This window comes from Arachis ipaensis, chromosome B04, assembly GCF_000816755.2.
Source record: "Arachis ipaensis cultivar K30076 chromosome B04, Araip1.1, whole genome shotgun sequence".
NCBI classification, from domain to species: domain Eukaryota; kingdom Viridiplantae; phylum Streptophyta; class Magnoliopsida; order Fabales; family Fabaceae; genus Arachis; species Arachis ipaensis.
The window spans coordinates 14,876,849-14,895,078 of record NC_029788.2 but is presented as its reverse complement, the minus strand read 5'-3'; the positions used below and the strand labels follow the sequence as shown (position 1 = coordinate 14,895,078).

At 33.8% G+C, this 18,230-nt stretch overlaps 4 protein-coding genes and 1 pseudogene across 10 annotated transcripts in view; 4 read left to right on the top strand and 1 right to left on the bottom strand.

Moving 5' to 3' along the window:
• Nucleotides 7-3,013, top strand: LOC107637617 (outer envelope pore protein 16-2, chloroplastic). Of its 2 annotated transcripts, none has more exons than XM_016341013.2 (7): nucleotides 7-221; nucleotides 383-434; nucleotides 958-1,047; nucleotides 1,570-1,601; nucleotides 1,754-1,787; nucleotides 2,173-2,240; nucleotides 2,698-3,013. In XM_016341013.2, the coding sequence occupies exons 1-7, from the start codon at nucleotides 84-86 to the stop codon at nucleotides 2,839-2,841; spliced, it is 558 nt and encodes a 185-aa protein (XP_016196499.1). In that variant the 5' UTR covers nucleotides 7-83; the 3' UTR covers nucleotides 2,842-3,013. The 2 variants fall into 2 exon arrangements, with proteins under 2 accessions (XP_016196499.1, XP_020976521.1); XM_021120862.1 differs by lacking the exon at nucleotides 2,698-3,013 and adding an exon at nucleotides 2,453-2,691.
• On the top strand, nucleotides 3,410-4,698 carry LOC107637616 (annotated as a pseudogene).
• Nucleotides 6,913-8,739, top strand: LOC107638996 (DNA-directed RNA polymerases II, IV and V subunit 9A). The gene is made up of 4 exons (XM_016342399.2): nucleotides 6,913-7,069; nucleotides 7,173-7,248; nucleotides 7,515-7,673; nucleotides 8,393-8,739. The coding sequence occupies exons 1-4, from the start codon at nucleotides 7,005-7,007 to the stop codon at nucleotides 8,471-8,473; spliced, it is 381 nt and encodes a 126-aa protein (XP_016197885.1). The 5' UTR covers nucleotides 6,913-7,004; the 3' UTR covers nucleotides 8,474-8,739.
• On the top strand, nucleotides 9,587-11,863 carry LOC107638997 (DNA-directed RNA polymerases II, IV and V subunit 9A). Its single transcript, XM_021120864.1, has 4 exons — nucleotides 9,587-9,816; nucleotides 9,978-10,053; nucleotides 10,472-10,630; nucleotides 11,527-11,863. The coding sequence occupies exons 1-4, from the start codon at nucleotides 9,788-9,790 to the stop codon at nucleotides 11,605-11,607; spliced, it is 345 nt and encodes a 114-aa protein (XP_020976523.1). The 5' UTR covers nucleotides 9,587-9,787; the 3' UTR covers nucleotides 11,608-11,863.
• Nucleotides 12,712-18,230, bottom strand: part of LOC107638995 (bromodomain and WD repeat-containing protein 3) — a 14,077-nt gene continuing 8,558 nt past the window's right edge. For all 6 annotated transcript variants that reach the window (XM_021120858.1, XM_016342398.2, XM_021120860.1 and 3 more), the window contains 10 exons: nucleotides 17,954-18,034; nucleotides 17,799-17,869; nucleotides 17,477-17,573; nucleotides 17,336-17,395; nucleotides 16,657-16,711; nucleotides 16,133-16,533; nucleotides 14,231-16,051; nucleotides 13,423-13,998; nucleotides 13,275-13,333; nucleotides 12,712-13,187 (listed from right to left, as the gene is read on the bottom strand). In XM_021120858.1, coding sequence (XP_020976517.1) covers nucleotides 12,992-13,187; nucleotides 13,275-13,333; nucleotides 13,423-13,998; nucleotides 14,231-16,051; nucleotides 16,133-16,533; nucleotides 16,657-16,711; nucleotides 17,336-17,395; nucleotides 17,477-17,573; nucleotides 17,799-17,869; nucleotides 17,954-18,034 — 3,417 coding nt within the window. In that variant the 3' untranslated portion in view covers nucleotides 12,712-12,991. The remainder of the gene's footprint in view (nucleotides 13,188-13,274; nucleotides 13,334-13,422; nucleotides 13,999-14,230; nucleotides 16,052-16,132; nucleotides 16,534-16,656; nucleotides 16,712-17,335; nucleotides 17,396-17,476; nucleotides 17,574-17,798; nucleotides 17,870-17,953; nucleotides 18,035-18,230) is intronic.

Below are 18,230 nucleotides of genomic sequence, written 5' to 3'. Positions count from 1 at the left end.
CTAGTGTTCTTTTATTCATTTCACCCGAAGCAGTTACATTAACAGAAATAGAAGAAAGAAAGAAAGAAAGGAAGAAAGAAAAGATGAACATTAGCACAAGCAGTAACTTGGAGACGCGGTCTCTGCTTGATGAGCTCTGCAACTTCGACAAAGAGGGAATGTTGGATCTTGGCCACCCTCTTCTCAACCGCATCGCTGAGAGCTTTCTCAAAGCCGCCGGTGTATTCAATTTCCCCATTTCTATTTATTTGCATGCATGCATTTCCAATTTGATTTACTTGATTCTTGTTTCGATTATTCTGATATGGCGGATTTCCTTCTTATTGTGATAACGGATCTTGCGGTTGATGAATGGTGATGTCTTATATGCACTGTGTTGCAGGTAGGAGCAGTGCAAGCTGTGTCGCGTGAGGCTTATTTCACGGCCATTGAAGGTACATTAATGGGCGCCATAAGAGTTTACAGTTGAAGAAAATAATATATCATGCTAACTAACACACCATAATTAGAAAAAAAAAGCTTATTTTTTCTATTCTCTTTATGTAATAAATTAAGGAGATTAAAGAGTTCAACTTAGGTAATTTGAGTAGCATGATTTACATTATTGCTGGTTGTGATTTGATTTAGATTGATTTAATTTGAAGTTGTGTTTTCTCAATTTTTGTGACATATATGATTATTGTAATTAAGCCACTAAGAGTGGTTTAGTGGTGAAGAATCTGGATACTATGCAATATGCATGAAATAATAGGTTCAAATATCATTGCTGATTTGTTGCCAATGTACGGGTGATCATTGCAAATTATATATTATATTAATGTCTTTCTTTTCTTTTTAATAAAACGAGATAAGAATGTTGAGGCATGTTGGAAATTAATTCTTATTTTATTTTATCATCTATGATGTATGTTATACCACATGATGCATTTTTTGTGTCCATGATCTGGTTTCATATAGGTTGCGGGGCTGTTAATAATGGTGGGGCTTTACCGCCAGAAATTACAGGTGCAAAGAAGAAGAAGACGCAGTGTTTTTCAGGTCTAAAAGGTGCATCTAACACACTTGAATTCACCTCATTTCTATCAATTCAAAGTTTTAATATATAGTAGCTATCTATTTATGCATTATGGTTTGCTTGCTCTGCACTCCCAAATCACCACTAATATTTTATCTTCTTTAACATTTATGAACTAGTGTTAAATCTCTTTTAAAACAACTGAGAATATTGTTGGAAACATAAAGAATAAGTTGTGTTAGTTCTTTAATATCATTTTACAAGTGTAGTATATAGACTGCATTGCCAAATGTGTTTTTTGAACATCTAAAAATTGATGTATATGAGACACCTACTAAGATCTAAAGATACAAAAGAGTTCAGATATTGAAACATGGCCACATCAAAATCTAAAGGTGACTAGTGGAGCAGATATGGACACAATACAATGTTTGGATGTGTAAAGAACATTTCACTTACATATATATTCTGTTACATGGTCAATCGCTACAACGTTGTACTGATTATAAGTTGTATAACTTGATAAATATAACACTCTTGTTTTGTGCATTCAGGAGAAACCAGCTGCAAGTCCCTTGAGGCACTGGTGAGTTTATAACTTCATATATAAGATTACTTTATTATGGCTTTAATATTGTTCCACAATTTAACATTTGTAGTGCCAAACTTAGATAAGTTAGCTATTAGTTAAAATTGTACATTTTTTTTGTTGATTGTATTGCCTTTTCTCTTCTTCAGGTGAAGAACACTGGAAAAGAGTCCTTACAATGGGGTAATGATATATCCCCTCAACCCAAGACACCATTTACTTCTGTAATATCATTGAGTGATCTTTTCTAGATTAGTGATAACTTCTATTGTGTGTTATAATAACTTGCATTTTCCCGTTTTAAGTATTGTTTCTACTTACCTTAAAGAAAAAAAAAAAAGAATACTTGGTCAAGTTCCATGAATCTTTTTTTTCCCATTCTCAAATTAAAGAATGATGATATGTAGACTTCTCTTCACAAAAATGTATATCTTAATTTTACTAGTTCCAACAAAGATAAGGAACTCGATACAAGTATTATCCTTGGAAATTATTAGTATTACAAAATTTAAAGGGTAAAATGTCCCAACATCAACATATGAACCTCAAAGAATCTTGCGAAATGCAGGATTGGCTGCTGGAATATATTCAGGTCTTACATATGGCTTGAAGGAAGCTCGCGGAGCTCATGATTGGGTAATACTTCTTTTTCTCCTTTTTTTATCACATAGCTTTGAACAACACCACCAGCTCTTATTAGCTTGAAAGTCCAAAATCGCAGCAACAATTGCCGTTGGATTAGCCAAATTTATTTTTGTAATTATAACATAACCGCTACCATGATTACAAATGTAGATAAAACCAATTTAGGCTAAGAACTTCAATGATATATGATCTTTATGTTCCAGCTACTTGATGCTTCTCTGGTAGAACATTTTCTCCTCTGTGATGTTCAGTCTAAATACGATATGTCTCTTAGTTTCATTTTGGAGGAAAAAAAGACGGAAGGAAAGAGTTTGGAGTATAACATGAGCCAAGTTTACATCAAGCCCCTTCCTTCCTCGTTTTCCCTCCAAAACCAAACTCGCAAACATACCCTTAAGTTTTGTGGAAGATAAGAGTGCAAGTTGAATTTTTAATCTGTTTGATGCAGAAAAATAGTGCAGTTGCTGGAGCAATCACTGGGGCAACACTTGCACTAACACTGGAAGACTCATCTCATGAACACATTGTGCAGTGTGCTATCACTGGAGCTGCAATCTCCACTGCTGCAAATCTCCTCACTGGGATTTTCTGAGTGGATGTTTTGTTAACATTCGTTTTTAATATTAGTACCCTTTTCTTTCCCTTCTTGATTCTTAGAGTTACTAGTACATACTGCAATGATTTTTCTCTTAAATTTAATTTTTTATTATAATTTATATGTCTTAATTGCCAAGTGTTTTTCAATTCATTGTGGTTTTGCCTAAGTAAGCATTAGCTTCTCCTTTTTATAACACCGTATTATTTTTTATTTACTAGAGTTGTTAAAAGAAAAATCTAAACTTGACAACTTCAAACATGAAAAATTTGAAGCATTTTAGCATTTAGCAAGAGATATATATCCAGTTTGTCTCTGTTTGAGTTTTACGAATAGAAAACTATTTTGCTAGCACATTTAAAACTCAGCAGAGATTTTTACAAATCTAGTTGGATTAAGCGGGCTTTAGTATTACTTTGGTAAATGGTTGATCTAAAAAATAAATTGCAGTTAAATACTTGGTAAAAATTTTAGTTAACAATGCAAATTTATTAAGAAATTTAGGATATATAATATCTACGAGAAGTTATAGAAGTTGATTTTCTAGAAGTTGATTTTTTATATACCTTAGAATGATCTATATAAACGCATCAGTTTGCCTATCAACTAGCAAGAATCAGATGCAATTTGATCTGCTAATGCAGTATTCCTTTTCATACATACAGAACTTAAGGATATCTCTAACCCTAAGCTGATATAGTACCAATTTTGGACCTTTCATGTTCTTTCAAATAAATGCCTTTGACCTGATATTTTTCTATTCCCTATTGTGTGTCACGTTCTTATACATCTTGTAGATGACCCTTAAAACAATAATTCATATGCCAAGCTTTTCTTTAACGCTGAGAATCTTTGATGTACATGGATTATTCAGTTTAATCTCACCTATAAATTAGCAAATAGAAAATGATGCAAAAGCCAGGGATTCATCCAACAAAAAATAAACCAGATAAACCTTGTTCATCATCATGCTTGGGAACAATAATAGTAATAGGAGTGTGATCAGACTCAAACCTGGCAACCCTCCATTGGAACTGAGCAACAGCATGCAAAAAGCCAGAGATAGCAAAACTGGCGTGTTCTCCACGGAAAGGTGCACCACGTACACCCTCGGCAAGCGACACCTTTCTTGTATCATATCGGAGATGGGGTGTACCGGCCAGGTGAACGTGGTGCAGATCAATCTCATCGAGGAAAACGGTAAGGGAGCTTCTGCCAACTTGAGCATGCGTATCATAAGGGACGACCGGTACGGTGTCTTATGCAACACAAACACAAAGCTTTCGGGTTCCTACGATTCCTTTAAGGAGAGTTATTGCGTGCCGCCGCTGTCGGACGCCGAGCTCTTGTGCTATGTTTGTCGTGACACCGGCTCNNNNTGGTTGATGATGAGTTGACTTTCAATGTGAGAATGAAGATAACCAACAACAAGAGGATTGGATTGTGTGTTGAAGTTGAAGGACCTGTGAAGCTAACTTTGGATTATACTAAGAGACTTGTTTCTAAGATTAGAGGGAAGATGGATACCCAAATGGAGGCTTGTGCTCTCTTTCTTTTCAAGAATGGTATGCATCAAATTCAGGCTAATCATGCTGGCCAGGATTACGACATAGATGATGTTTTCTTGTGACAACTCAAAATAAACCGTGCTTGGTTTTTTGTTAATAGGTTGCAACTTAATAATTAAGACCAATAAAATGAGTTTGATATGCATAAAGTGTGAGTCTCATTTCATATATGTGAATCTCATATCTTTAGTATTGAAAATGTATAGATTAAAATCCTTTTAGAGAAGGATATTAATATATATGTAACGAGCATAAATGATGTAAAAAATAATAAACAAAGTTTTTTTTTAAATAAATGTACTTTGAAAACATTAAATTATTTTTTGATTTTCAATAAAAAAAACTTCCTTATTGGTTAAATTTTAAACAAATAGCTTAAACACAGTTATTGGTTAAAATTTTACAAGTTACATTGTCTTATCATTACGGATAAAAATTTTTTTAGATGATAATTATTGATGCAAGATGCAATGAAAATATGAGGAAAAAAAGTTCATTTATCATGGTCCGAAGTAAATCATGACTAGTGTTTAAGGGATAAGTCTTTCAGCAAGTCAAATGATCTAATTTTTAGAAAAACAAACAGAATTTTTTTTATTCTTAGAATATTACTAATATGAATATTATCTTCTTGTATCAATAATAAACATCTATTTTCAAAGACGACAACAACAATATATTCTAACCATATTCACAACTCAATATGTCAAAATCGCATTATATATATTAAGTTGATAATTAAAGTATATAGTTAAATTCATGCGTTTTACATAACTAAGTCATAAGTATTATATTAACAGTTCGAGATTCAAAATAACATAACACACACGAGGACTCTGCCTGTGACATATGTAGCATTGACAAACTCTAGGTTTTTGCATAAAGATTCTATTATATATCACATAGCCCTTGGAAAGAAGAAGAGCTTACCGAAATGAATAAGATCTACTGTGAGACGAGTGGAATGGAACCTGGAATGACACTTGTATCTAAAAAATATGGGAATATGTTAGGGTGAGTTTTGCAACTCAGTGAGCAAACATTATATCTATAACTAACATGAGACAATACAAATTTTACCTTAAAAATTACATTTCTTTACAGAAATAAGAAATTCATATCAATTAATTATGCAAACAAATAGATATATAGTTAAGCGGATGAACGGAAATGAAAAATCTCATTCCAGAAGTCAAATCAAATCGAATATTACACACTTAGGGCGGCTCCACCTCTAAAGGTAGTCCTTTTGTCTAGTGTGCTCGTACGTTATAATAGATCTAACATGTGGCCTACACATTGGACTAGCAACGCCCCTGCTAGGTGCTAGCTGAGTTTTGTGTTAGATACATCTAAGTTAATGCCATAATTGCCGTTAATTACGATTTTTTAGTCAGAATCTCCTAAACCAAATCACTTATAACAAATCTCTAATACTTATAACATATTACTAAATTTCATAGTAAATCAAATATAAATAAGAATATATACTAAAATTTAATTAAAGTTTAATAAAGTCAAGTAAAAAAAATATGTGTGCTTTACAAAATATATGAATATTGTCTCGTGTGTATTTTTATAAAATTATAAGTTGTTCACAAATTAATATTTATTTCAAAAATTCAAAAGTCACAATAATAAAATATTTTCAAATTCTAAAAATAATGATTCAATTTAAATGTTAATAATAATACACTTAAAAAATAATTATAGACATAATATCCACTTACAACTTGGTTCCAAAGAACCGGAAACAACTCTGAGCGCGCCACCGAACTATCAATTGATGTCCAATAACTTTACAATTCTTGAAGCCTTAATAATAATCGGAACTCAAAAGTTAAATGCTTTCTTCGCTCGTTAAGTCAAAATTCGATGATTTGGGGTTTTTGAAAAAATGATGATATTTTGAATAAATAAAGATAAAATAGAAAAGAAAAAGAAAACAAGATGATGAAGATAAGTGTGATTATATTGGGTAGTTGGTTGCAAAGAGAAAAAAATAAAGAAGAGACGAGGAAATGTAGTTGGAAAGAGAAGAAAAGAGAAGGTTTTAAATTTTGTTTTGAGTAAAGTGACAATTAGATTCTCGAAGATGTTGATCTTGGACTAATTAGTCCTTAAAAAAATACTAATTAAATCCTCCAAAAGAAGAAAAAAAGAACACATGGAAAGTACATATCCCTACTTATTATTTTGGTCCTCCAAAATAGTAAACAGTGACACATAAATGTCCCTCGTGCTCTTCCTTTTTTTTCTCTCTCTCTCCGCTTACTACATTTGTATTAAGCAAAGAACAATAACACTATCTCTTATTTAAACTTTAGAGTGATATAATTAAAAGAATGTTATTGTTATATATTATGTCAAACATTAGGAAAAGTTAGTATAATTAACCCAAAATTATAAATGTTCAAATGAACTAATATTTTTCAAGTCCATATGATTAATTTAAAAAATCACTTTTATAAAAAATAATTTTATTTCTCCACCTCTTCCATAAATAGAGCAAAGGGCAGCAGCACACAAATTTAACAAGAGCCCGCGAAAAAGAGCAGAGAGTGAGACTCAGCAGCAGTCAGCATCATCACCATGTCTTCTTCTTCTTCTTCTCGATTCAATGGCAAGATGGGTGGCATGAAGTTTTGCACCAAATGGTTTGTGCCCCCTTTTCCCATGTTTCACTCATTCATGTGTTCATATGCTTGTTCTTATTAACAGTTAATTATAAAATGGGGTGGGTTTCGGTTCCGTTTTCAGCAATAACATTCTGTACCCTAAGGAAGACAAGGAGTTAAAGATTCTCATGTACGCGTGCCGCAATTGCGATCACGAGGTGAACCCTTTTCCCGTACTAAATCCATTGATTCCAATCAACCTAGTTTTTAGTTCCCAGAAAGTTCACATTTTTAACAAAATTATTTATAAAGGAACTTTTACTCTTTTTTTTTGTTTTATTTTTTTACAGAATCATTAATATAAAGATTTTGGCTTGGTTGTCTTTGATTTGGAATGTTGGGTGACCAATTTTTCAGTCCTGGAGTTTGTAACTTACTTAGTATGTGCTTACCCCTTTTATTTTTAATTTGATTTATTTTTCAGGAGATTGCTGATAGCAACATTGTGTACAGAACAAAGATACATCATTCTACAGCAGAGAATACTCAGGCTACTGAGAATCTAGCTGCAGACCCAACTCTTCCACGCACCAAGGCGGCTCGCTGCAGTCAATGCAACCATGGAGAAGCTGTGTTCTTTCAGGTAAATTCCAACTCAATGGCATTGAAGAATTGCTTTTCTTGTTATTTTATTTGATATTAAATGTTTGAGGAAAAGAGAGAAGAGGGTGTTCCACTCCAATGTAAGGGCAATTCCAAATTTCCAATGATTTTCTATCTCATAAGTTGGATTCTGATTTTGCAATTTAGGAATTTTGGTCTGTTTTGTGTGTTCATGGAATGATAGGAAGTAGAGTCATTTTGACTCGTTGAAAGTCATGACTTATTTTGTGGATAAATTAAAATCTTGACTAGTTAGTATTGGATTTCAACTTCTACCACCTACTCAGTGTGAATGAAAAACAAAATTTATCTACGGAAAGCTTGTGAATGCTTTTGCTTAAACAGGAATGTTTCTAGCTTAAACTTGATTCTATAATGTACTGATTATGTTTTGAAGTCCGGACAATTTTGGTAATTTTATGTTTTTGTGTATATGGGATCATAGTATTTGCTAAAATGCAGTACTTGATCAATTGTTCTGTTTTTTTGGAATTCTTAGATTAAGAAATAATTTAGGATTTTCTTCATTTATATTATGTGGGTGAAGAAACGTTTGATGTAAACCTTTGAATCTGAAGTGTTTGAACTTCCTATTTTAAGATCATAGTGAAGAAATATTGCTCATTTCTTTGCTGCTGTTTCAAATAAATTTTGATTAGTTTTTGATTATGTATAGTTTTGAATTTGTAATGTTTGCAGGGAACAGCCAGAGGTGAAGAAGAAATGTGTCTTTTTTTCGTTTGCTGCAACCCGAATTGCGGTCACCGATGGAGAGACTGAGGCTGCTCAATTCAAGTTCCATATTGGATTGAAGATAAAATTTGAGAGGTGTTTAGAGTGATTGCTAACCAAAAAATCATTTCAATTATAGCTTTTGTACTCATGTAGTTTTTTATAATGCCAAGCCATTGTGGAACTTGGCTATGTAGCTCATGTTTAGTGAACTGATATCAGAGCAAAACTGTGTTTCTATTTCCATCTATTTACAAGACTCAAAACTTTAACGTAATTTTAGAAGAAAACGTGGAGTTATTTTAGTTTATTTATTTTTATTTAAGTAACAATATTTGTATAAGCTTTTTTTCATTTGTGATTGAAAATTTTACCAAAGTAATATAAAAAGTGCTATGTGTACATTATAAGAATAGTTGATTGTAACAAAGTAATTTGAACATGTACTTTATAAAAATAGTTTATTGTTTATGTACATATAGTTGGTAAAAAAGACAAAAAGAAAAAAAATAAAAAGAAGAAAAAAAATACAACATTAAAAAATATACTTTTTGTATTTTCGTAGTAAAATTTTAGTGTTAAAACTTAGAAAATTTTTACGTGTTATTGTTAAAAAATTTTAGTGTTTTTTGTTCTGATAAATTTTGCATAATTCAAAATCTTTTCTCTACATCTTTTTCTTCTTCTTCTTTTTTTATTTATTTTTTATTTTTTCATAATTCTTCTTGTTTTATATTTTTAAGAGGAATAAAATAAAAAAAAATCAAACAAAGAAAACAATACCAAATGAGGAAGATAAGAAGAGAAAAAAAAACTCAAATTGCACCAATAAAAAGAAGGAGACGAAGGCGTAAAAAAATACGGAAAAAAACACGAAGAAAAAGAAGAACGCTCATGTTGTGTGAGTGGATTTTGTTAGATTTGGACCATTTTAATTGAACTTAATTGCCAAAAAGACTTGAATGTGTAGCGGAATTGTTATTTTCATGGACCCCGTGAATGATTTTTGCTACATTAAAATTAAACTCTAACTATATTATATTCTTTAATTTCATATTTTACATTTATATAAGGAGTAAGAAAAATTATACAAAATCCCCATTTATTCTCCAATTTTTAAATAAAGTTAGTTCTAGATTTTTATGTTATAATATTTGAATTTTTAATAAGAGAATAATTAGAAAGGAAATTAGGACTTGTAAATCATTGCGCTCTCTATATAATAAATAAATAAATTTACTGAGCTGAAGTAGTGGCAGTAGGAAGAAGAAACAAGAAACAAGAAACGAGAGCCCGCGCAAAAAGACGCAGAATCAAAGCTTCGAAGCTGTGAATCTTGTTGCTTGTTAGAGCCTTGCAAACATGAGTACCATGAAATTTTGCCGCGAATGGTTGCTACCCAATTATCTTTTTGAAGATAAAATCGTTTTCTGTCTAATTTTGATTGTGAAATTCTTTGAATTCAGAATAAGCTGATTCATGCACTCGTATTGTTTGATAAAATGCTTACAATGAATAACTGATCAAAATTGGATTTGGGATTTGGTATCAGCAACAACATTCTGTACCCTAAGGAAGACAGGGAGCAGAAGATTCTTCTTTATGCATGCCGTAATTGCGATCACCAGGTTCTCTTCTTCTGTTTTCTCTTTCGTACGCTTCTCCTTCAGGATAGATTCCATTTAAGTATGCTACTAACATTTTACCACACAGCAAAAATAAATAAATAAATAAATAAAAATAAATAAACTTGTTTGTTTACTTTTGCCAAATCATTGGTTAAAAAGACTTCTTCTTTCGTTTTTTGGAGCAAAACATTAATCTTGTTTATTTGTTTCATCGAATCATTGATAAAAAGCAAATAATTTGGGATTTGAAGCTTAGAATTATCTGAACTGGAAGTGGTGGGTGCATGCGTTTTTCATGCACTTTTGGTGTGACAATTTGTTGCTTCTGGCCTTTGTGTTGTTGGTTATGGAGCCATTGTTTTCTTGTTCTGATGTCTGAAAGTTAATTGGGAACTGCTTGTTTGACTGGTTTGTTCAGGAGGTTGCTGATAACAACTGTGTGTACAGAAATGAGGTGCACCATTCTGTGGGAGAGCGAACTCAGGTGTTGCAGGATGTGGCTGCAGATCCAACTCTACCTCGCACCAAGGCAGTTAGATGTGTTCAGTGCAACCATGGAGAAGCCGTTTTCTTCCAGGTAAACTGTTGATTATAGCACTGAAGAATTGCATTTTATTTTTATTGAGATATTTAGAGGGTAGAAAAGGTGTTCCATGGCAACAATAATGTCTGCCAAATATGTCTTGATTTTCTTGCAATAGTAAGTTCTACAGTTAAGGGATATCCCTTGTTTAGTGCATGCACCAATGCCCAGAATGATGGAAGGTAGTCATATAGTCTTAATGAGATTCATGAGTTTACTTTGCATATACTGACCAGATGGCCTTAGCTTTCGACTCTCTCCCTCCCAATCCAGAAGTTTGAATCACAGGAGAGCAATAAAACCAAGTCTTTTACTTTGAAGGAAAACCTGTGACCAAAAACGCCTCAAACATAAACTCGAGCGTAAAAGGCTCTTGATTATAGAATATGTGTAGAAGTGTAAAGATGCAAAGCTTCATTGTTCTGTGCTGCTTAAGTGATCAAATCAGACTCTGAACTGTTTAGAGTTACAGACTTGAGAACATTGCTAGAAAATGAGGGAGATGTATTCATCATATAGATCAACATAGGGGAGATTTTTGCTCAAATGTGGTGCTTGATATTTTGGTCTAACTTTATATGATAGGGGATTTCTTCCTGCTACATAGGAAGTGTATTTGCTTTTGATATAACTTGTTCAAAAGTGCGAAGTTAGTTCTTAACTAAACAGAAGACAGGCAGGCAGCTCAATGAGTTTGTCCATGTATACCTAAATCATAAACTCTAAAAGCATTCATAGTTGCCCACAAAAATCATGCAGTTATGTTGTGTTGGTGAAAGATGTTTTGGTGTATGCTTTCGATATGCTATGAATTTGGATAAACACAGAGCTCCATGTCAAGAAACTCTTGTATTTCAATTATTGATGGCTGTTTGTTTAAATGTATGCAGGCAACAGCCCGAGGGGAAGAAGGAATGACGCTTTTCTTTGTTTGCTGTAATCCAAACTGTGGATACCGATGGAGAGACTGATGGTGGCTCTATTCAGGGTTTTATGTTAGAAAGATCCAATTTATTTTGTCATCCAAGAGAGAGTGAATTTTCTTGGTTAAACACTCAACTTTAGAACCAAAATTCCATTATTATCATGTTTGCCGAGAAGGAATCTGAATTTATGCTTTATTAAATTGAACTTTTATTCACATGAGCTTGATGTTTTTTATACCAAATGTGAGATGTGGGTAATTGAACTGGAATGAAAAGTTGCTATAACAGTTGTTTAGAGTTACACTGGTGACGTTTTATGAAGAGTTCAAATAGATTAGACTATATTTTTTAGGAAATGACAATTATACAACCAGAAGTCAACCAACAACTACCTTTGGGTTAGGGACTTCTCAAAAAGTTTTTTATGCCGTTGTTGGACTTCTAGCGACATAATTAACATTCTTTTTTTCATTTTTACCTCTTAATATTACCATAAATAATTCAACTTGAAGTTAGATCATGAATTTTATCTGACAGCTATATAAGTGTTTGTCTTACATTGCTTTATCTTTAATTTTAGAGAAAAGGACAAATAGGTCCTGACCTTTTGTCCCGCGGACATTTTCGTCCCTGACCATTGAAAAATACTTTTAAGTCCCTGACCTTCACAAAACTTGGACGGATCAGTCCCTGACGGAGGCATTTGGACGGAGGGACTGATCCGTTCAAATTTTGTGAAGGTCAGGGATTTAAAAGTATTTTTTAATGGTCAGGGACGAAAATGTCCGCGGGACAGAAGATCAGAGACCTATTTGTCCTTTTCTCTTAATTTTAAGCTCTCTTTTTTTGTATAAGAAATCTTATCACTTTTTTTAAATATCTTTGGTTCAATATACCTATCATTCTTTCATTTCAATGCAATATTTACTAATTACTACCCTCCAAGGAAAGTTAACACAATAAACAATAAAATATTTGAATTAGAAACTATTTATTAAATAAAAATATTTAATCAATTTGTGATTTTAATTTTCAATTAGTGTTCAAATGACAAATGCACATTCCTCGAAGTTGAATACATGCCATTTTAGAAGTCAAAATTATCAAAAGAGAAGCAGGGTTAGTAATTAGCTCAATCAGACAGCAGGATTAGAATCTGAATGTGAACTTTGCATTTGCTATCAAATGAGTATCTCTATACAATGTTGAATGTAGCTGCAGAAATTTTCCACAGCAAAATGCTACTATATCCCGATATTCTTTCCTATCACTAAACTCAGCAGCAAGTTCATTAAACAATAAAGAAACTAATCCAAATGGAGAACAAACGGGGGGGAAAATATCTACAAAAAATTTAGCCTAAAAAATTAAATAGTTAAGGCCCCTTTGGCCTTAAAATTGCGCTATGTGCCTAGAAAGAAGCTAAGAGCTATAAAGATAAAAATGTTTTCGTGAACCATTCTGAAAGGCGTTTGATTTTTGTTGACATCCCCGCATCTTTTTCAAAATATGCAGCTGCATTTGAAAGCAGAATTGTCACATCATGTTTCAGTGCCTCCAATCTTCGGTAATAATTGTTCTCTAACCTTGACTCTATCAAATCAAGAGACAGTGGAACAGGGAATCTGCAAATTTACAAGAAATCTTCAAGTAAATGTTGATAGTGATACACATTACATAGTGCAACTTCAAAAAGGCTATAGATCGAATACCTGTTCAAAAATTTTAACTTGGATGAAATTTTCTGCAATTCATGAACTCCATAACGATCCTGGATATTGGTGACAAAAGGTAAGTATGTACATTGTTTTTGCCTGCAAAGACAAAAGTCAAAAATGGCAGGGATTTTTAAGATGATACCTGAACTTTATTTCCCGACTCCTGTAATTTGGTGAGTGCAGTTAACAGCTTGTTTCTTACTTCATCATCAATATGAGGCTGTTCCCATTGAGTATCAGCATCAAAAAGCTCCCAAGGACTGTGTAAATGTGTTTCTGTAAGATCATTCTTGTACCGAATAGTATATCTCTCCCATGGACTGTCTGGAAATTCAGAAGATTTGGCTTTTTCACACATAATTCGACCTTCCCACCAACTTCCATCGGACTCGCTGTCATCTTTCCACCAAACCCTGCATTTATCCCTGCGCGTCCAATTTCTTTGCATAGCAGCATCAAACCTGGTTCTTTCAACCAGAAAATCTGGGAAGCCAGTCACATCTGGTAAATTCAATTTAAAAGATTTGCCGAAAACACTAGAATCAGGATCAACAAACTGAAGGATCATTTTGCAGCATCCATCACCAGAACCCGAATCATGAGCATAGTCAAGGCTTTGAACTATACAATATTCTACAGCTCTTATATTTTCCTTAATCGACATCCAAGGTCCTGCTTCCTTTTTGCGACTATAATTAGCTATGTATTCCTGGTGCCCCTGAAAAATGGATATTTTCGAAGGAAAACATATTGTAAGAGACATACAAAACTAATATAACACCTAGAAAAACCATCATCCATCTCGTTGATGATATTTCTTAAGAAAGATATTACACCTATAAAAGCAATAATACTTAAACCATAAACCTAAGATAAACCAATAAAAAGATAAAATAAAATAAACCACACACGCAAAACTATAAAATGTAATAGGTAATGTTATGACTAACCTGCCTCAAATATACAACCTCATCTCCCTGTTGTGGAATAAATCTACAACCTTCTTCCTGAGTTGATAACAGCAACCACGATCCTTTATTAGCTGATTGTAGTGATTTTTTTCTATTTACAGGACTAGTTTCATGAGTTTCATGAATATTGTAACTAGATCTCCGGCTCCTGGTGGACCTTATACCAACGGTCGATTTTGAACTAGAACCTCTTTCTTCTTCTGTAAACTTTACTCCATTGGTCTGCATGTTATGTTGACTTCTACCAACACCATCTTCATGCCCATTTTCCACTTTGAGATGATTCCCCTTGTCATTTGGGTCAGATGTGATTGGCTCCAGCTCTATTGATCCATTGTCACGAACATCCTTATTTGTGCCATTACTGAAACCCACTGATGTATTGAAATTACTATTGCTTCCATTAGAAGTGGATTCTCCTAAAGCACCACCATTAGATGAATTATTAGATGCCCTATTTGATCTTGATCTTTTGTAAACGGCTTTGAACATTTTATCTCTTCGGGGATGTGGCTCTAGTGGACCATTTGAAGTACAATGTTGTGTACCTTGAGCATCTATTTCTTGTGATCCATTTTCTCCCTGATTGGGTATTACTACCTTGCTGTTGTCATCATTCTCAGTAACAATCATACACTGTTCATTGCTGGCATGATTGCTACATGCACTATTCTTTAGCACTGGAGATTTTGTTCCATGCTTGGATGAACATTCAGGATCTCTTGAACCTCTTTTTGACCTTAACTTTGTTAATACGGAAGGGAAACTGCTATTTGGTTCAGGCAGTTGCTCAGCACCACTATTGCTAACAAATGCAGTACCTGTATTATCAGGAATCAGGGCTGACACTAGTGATTCCTCTTTATTCCTGTGATCTCTGGTAGTTGTGAGCTCTTCCTCATTCTCACCATTCTCAAAAGGGTTAAAAGGATGAGTAGTACAATCACCATTGTCATTGATATCTGCTAGACTGTCTACCATATTTTCATCATTTTTGGTTTCTGAAGGAGGGGTCAATGGACTAAATTCCTTCTCCTCTTTTTCTGTTTCAATGAGATGATTACTAAACTTCAGAGAGTCAGGATTTGCATTTGATGCTGCAGCTTCTCCCACTCTCAGGGGTTTGGAAGAACGAGGCCTAACCACTCCCCATCTAATTTTCTCCAGCAAGTCTACACGGTCTACTTCAATATTCAACCGATGTGATCCTTCAATTGTATGGTAACTTCCACTGCCAGAATAACCTTCATCCATACAACTATTCTTATTAAAATTATGAGCTTCCTGTGCAGATTTTGATGACGACCCAACCAACTCAGCTTGGTTGTCAAATCCATGAGTATGTTTCGATGAATCACGAATTGGCAACTTGAGAACCAATCTCCTTCTGTTCCCTGCAACTGCATCAGTCTCCGTTAACCCATGAGATTTCATGTCCTCCGATTCATATGTTGATACTTCTTTTCCTTTTGAAGATTTCAGTTGATCATTCTGTGCAGCTCTATCAGATTCATCACTGTCCATGTTAGAATCTTGCAGTGTTGATTCACTATCTGAAAAATCACCAACCAAACTATCATCTTCTCCATCTGTTGGTGTACCAGTAATTTTAGAAAATAAGTGTAGAGCATTGCGTGCAGCAGCTCTTTGAGGTCTGGAAGATTTGGATTTAGAAGTTTTCCTTGATGCTTTTTGGCCACTTTTTCCCTTTCTGCTTCGACTACCAGTTAAATTATTGCCATCAACCTCATCCAAGTTCCTCCTTTTCACACGTCTCCCAGAAGAAGTCATAATCTCGATCTGTAGAAAAGAAAACAGGATAATTCAAATTAGTTACAGAAGTCCTTAGGAGCATGCTGTTTACATTCTCTGTATACTTACTTCAGTCTTCTGTCTTTTTCTTTTTGATCTACGGATACAGTCCATATGAGCATCCTCCCCTTCACTGTTGTCCGTGCTGCACCCTGTATCGCCAGAGCCATTGGAGCTTGAACATTCTTGCTCGCCTCGAGAAGAGAAATCTTCAGTGACATTATATTCTGAATCTGCATCATCACTAAACACTTCAATTTCTGGAGCCCAATCCATAGCATCTATAAACTCCGGAAGGGGTTCTGTAAGCAGATCCAAGTCTGCCAATGGAAGCATATGATAATCTGGGTCCAAACTGAAGTCAGGACCAACAGCAAGCCTTAGCGATGATGGCCGCCACTCAAGGCCTAAAGCTCCTAATCGTCTTTGCTGAAATTCACTCTGATAAGGTTCTGGATAAGGAATCATTGCTGGAAATTTGACAACATATAACAACAATGTATAAGAAGAATAACCGAGGAAAACAGAAACAAAAGAAATACAGTATATATATATATATAAAATCATGGACAGACCCAGGAAGCAGAATTAACCTGAATCACAAAGCAAATCTTGCAGATTTCGTCGATAGGGTACAATCTGAGTTTCCTGATTCAAAATTTAATACCAGTTACAGATAAGAAAATGCGGACTTTATACGACCATAAATAAAACATGAATCAGAAAAAGCATCATAACTTTAGAGAGAGTCATTTTATCAACACTTAAGGATTTCGACAACATAATTGCTTAAATTTATCATATCAGGTGCCAGTGGATGATCCATCATAAAATGTATCATTTAATTTTTCAGGAGTGAATCAAATACAGTTTAACCTTGAGCTTTCTTATATTAATATTCCTACTATTAAAACAAATTAAACCTTACTCTAAGTTAACGATTATGTACCAAAATACTCTTTTTACCTTGCATTACGCTGTTTTAGGTTTTTAAATGCGTTGACAGCTGGTTAGTACCGAACTAACCTACCAATGCATTAAAAATTAAAATGTAGTAGTTTAGCGTCAGTGCAAATAGAAAGGAGTATTTGGGTACATAAATTTTCAATTGGCATAAGTAGAAAAATGCATGGATTAATTCCTAGAAAAAACTTCACCAACAACCTCACTCAAAAAGATAAAGATACACAGCAGTCGCAGCAGAGGTATAAGAAGTTAATGGGATGTTATACAGCCTTCATAATGAAAAAGAAAATTAAGCAATCAACTAACCTGGTCAAGTACATTACCATGGGTGTCTTGAATGAGAGGACGATAATCACCAAGAAAGAACTGTCAATATTGGCCAAGAATATTAGTTCCAAACATTAGCAAAGAGACAGAAAGCATGTAATGGGTTAGAGATATATGTACCTGATCATATTTTGCATCTTTCTGGGACTCACCTTGACCTGTACTTAATATATATAGTTGACCAACATCATCTGAAAGTATTATGGATGTCCCATCCCTATAAAATAAATGTATGATTCAACAAAACATAAACAAACTGATTCAGGTAGTGTACAAATGGATTAATAAAACATCATATACCAACAAAACAAGGCTATAGCTGAAAATAAAAATTATTGGTGTTTATACCATGAGAATAACTTTTGAAAACTATTGAAACCACCAAATATGTCTAGAGAATTTATTGCAAGCTAAATTTCTAAGCTGGCACACTTATACTCACGGAGAAAACTTCCCATCTACCAACTTAAAATGTGACATCTCGTATATCCGGATAGGCATGCCTTCCCATATCTAAAATCATGAAATATCGAAGTCATATAAACAACATAAGAATGCCTAGAAATCTGCAAGATAAAAAAATAACCGGTGACTCACATCCCACACAATAGTTCTTCCATCATATCCAGCACTCATAGCTATCCGAGGATTAAATGGGTGAACATCCAGAACATATGTCTACACACAGAAAAGAACAAAGCATGTCATATCAGACAGATTCTGCAGAAAATAAGCATTCAATATTATCATACTTTTTTCCTTCAGCACTGCAGAAAAATAAAGCATGCAGACAAATGAAAGGCAGTCTAGTTAGCTAATGGTTACACCATATGAATCCAATTGAATGGGACAACTATAGAAAATAATACCCACG

What these genes read in the sequence shown, in the direction of transcription:
- LOC107638997 (XM_021120864.1), top strand. Translation starts at nt 9,788, where the DNA reads ATGAGTACCATGAAATTTTGCCGCGAATG. An exon ending in GCCGTAATTGCGATCACCAG is followed by an intron (nt 10,054 to 10,471) that starts GTTCTCTTCTTC and finishes TGGTTTGTTCAG; the next exon opens with GAGGTTGCTGATAACAACTG. An exon ending in GAGAAGCCGTTTTCTTCCAG is followed by an intron (nt 10,631 to 11,526) that starts GTAAACTGTTGA and finishes AAATGTATGCAG; the next exon opens with GCAACAGCCCGAGGGGAAGA.
- LOC107638996 (XM_016342399.2), top strand. Translation starts at nt 7,005, where the DNA reads ATGTCTTCTTCTTCTTCTTCTCGATTCAATGGCAAGATGGGTGGCATG. An exon ending in ATGAAGTTTTGCACCAAATG is followed by an intron (nt 7,070 to 7,172) that starts GTTTGTGCCCCC and finishes TTCCGTTTTCAG; the next exon opens with CAATAACATTCTGTACCCTA. An exon ending in GCCGCAATTGCGATCACGAG is followed by an intron (nt 7,249 to 7,514) that starts GTGAACCCTTTT and finishes TTTATTTTTCAG; the next exon opens with GAGATTGCTGATAGCAACAT.
- LOC107637617 (XM_021120862.1), top strand. Translation starts at nt 84, where the DNA reads ATGAACATTAGCACAAGCAGTAACTTGGAGACGCGGTCTCTGCTTGAT. An exon ending in GCTTTCTCAAAGCCGCCGGT is followed by an intron (nt 222 to 382) that starts GTATTCAATTTC and finishes ACTGTGTTGCAG; the next exon opens with GTAGGAGCAGTGCAAGCTGT. An exon ending in GTGTTTTTCAGGTCTAAAAG is followed by an intron (nt 1,048 to 1,569) that starts GTGCATCTAACA and finishes TTGTGCATTCAG; the next exon opens with GAGAAACCAGCTGCAAGTCC.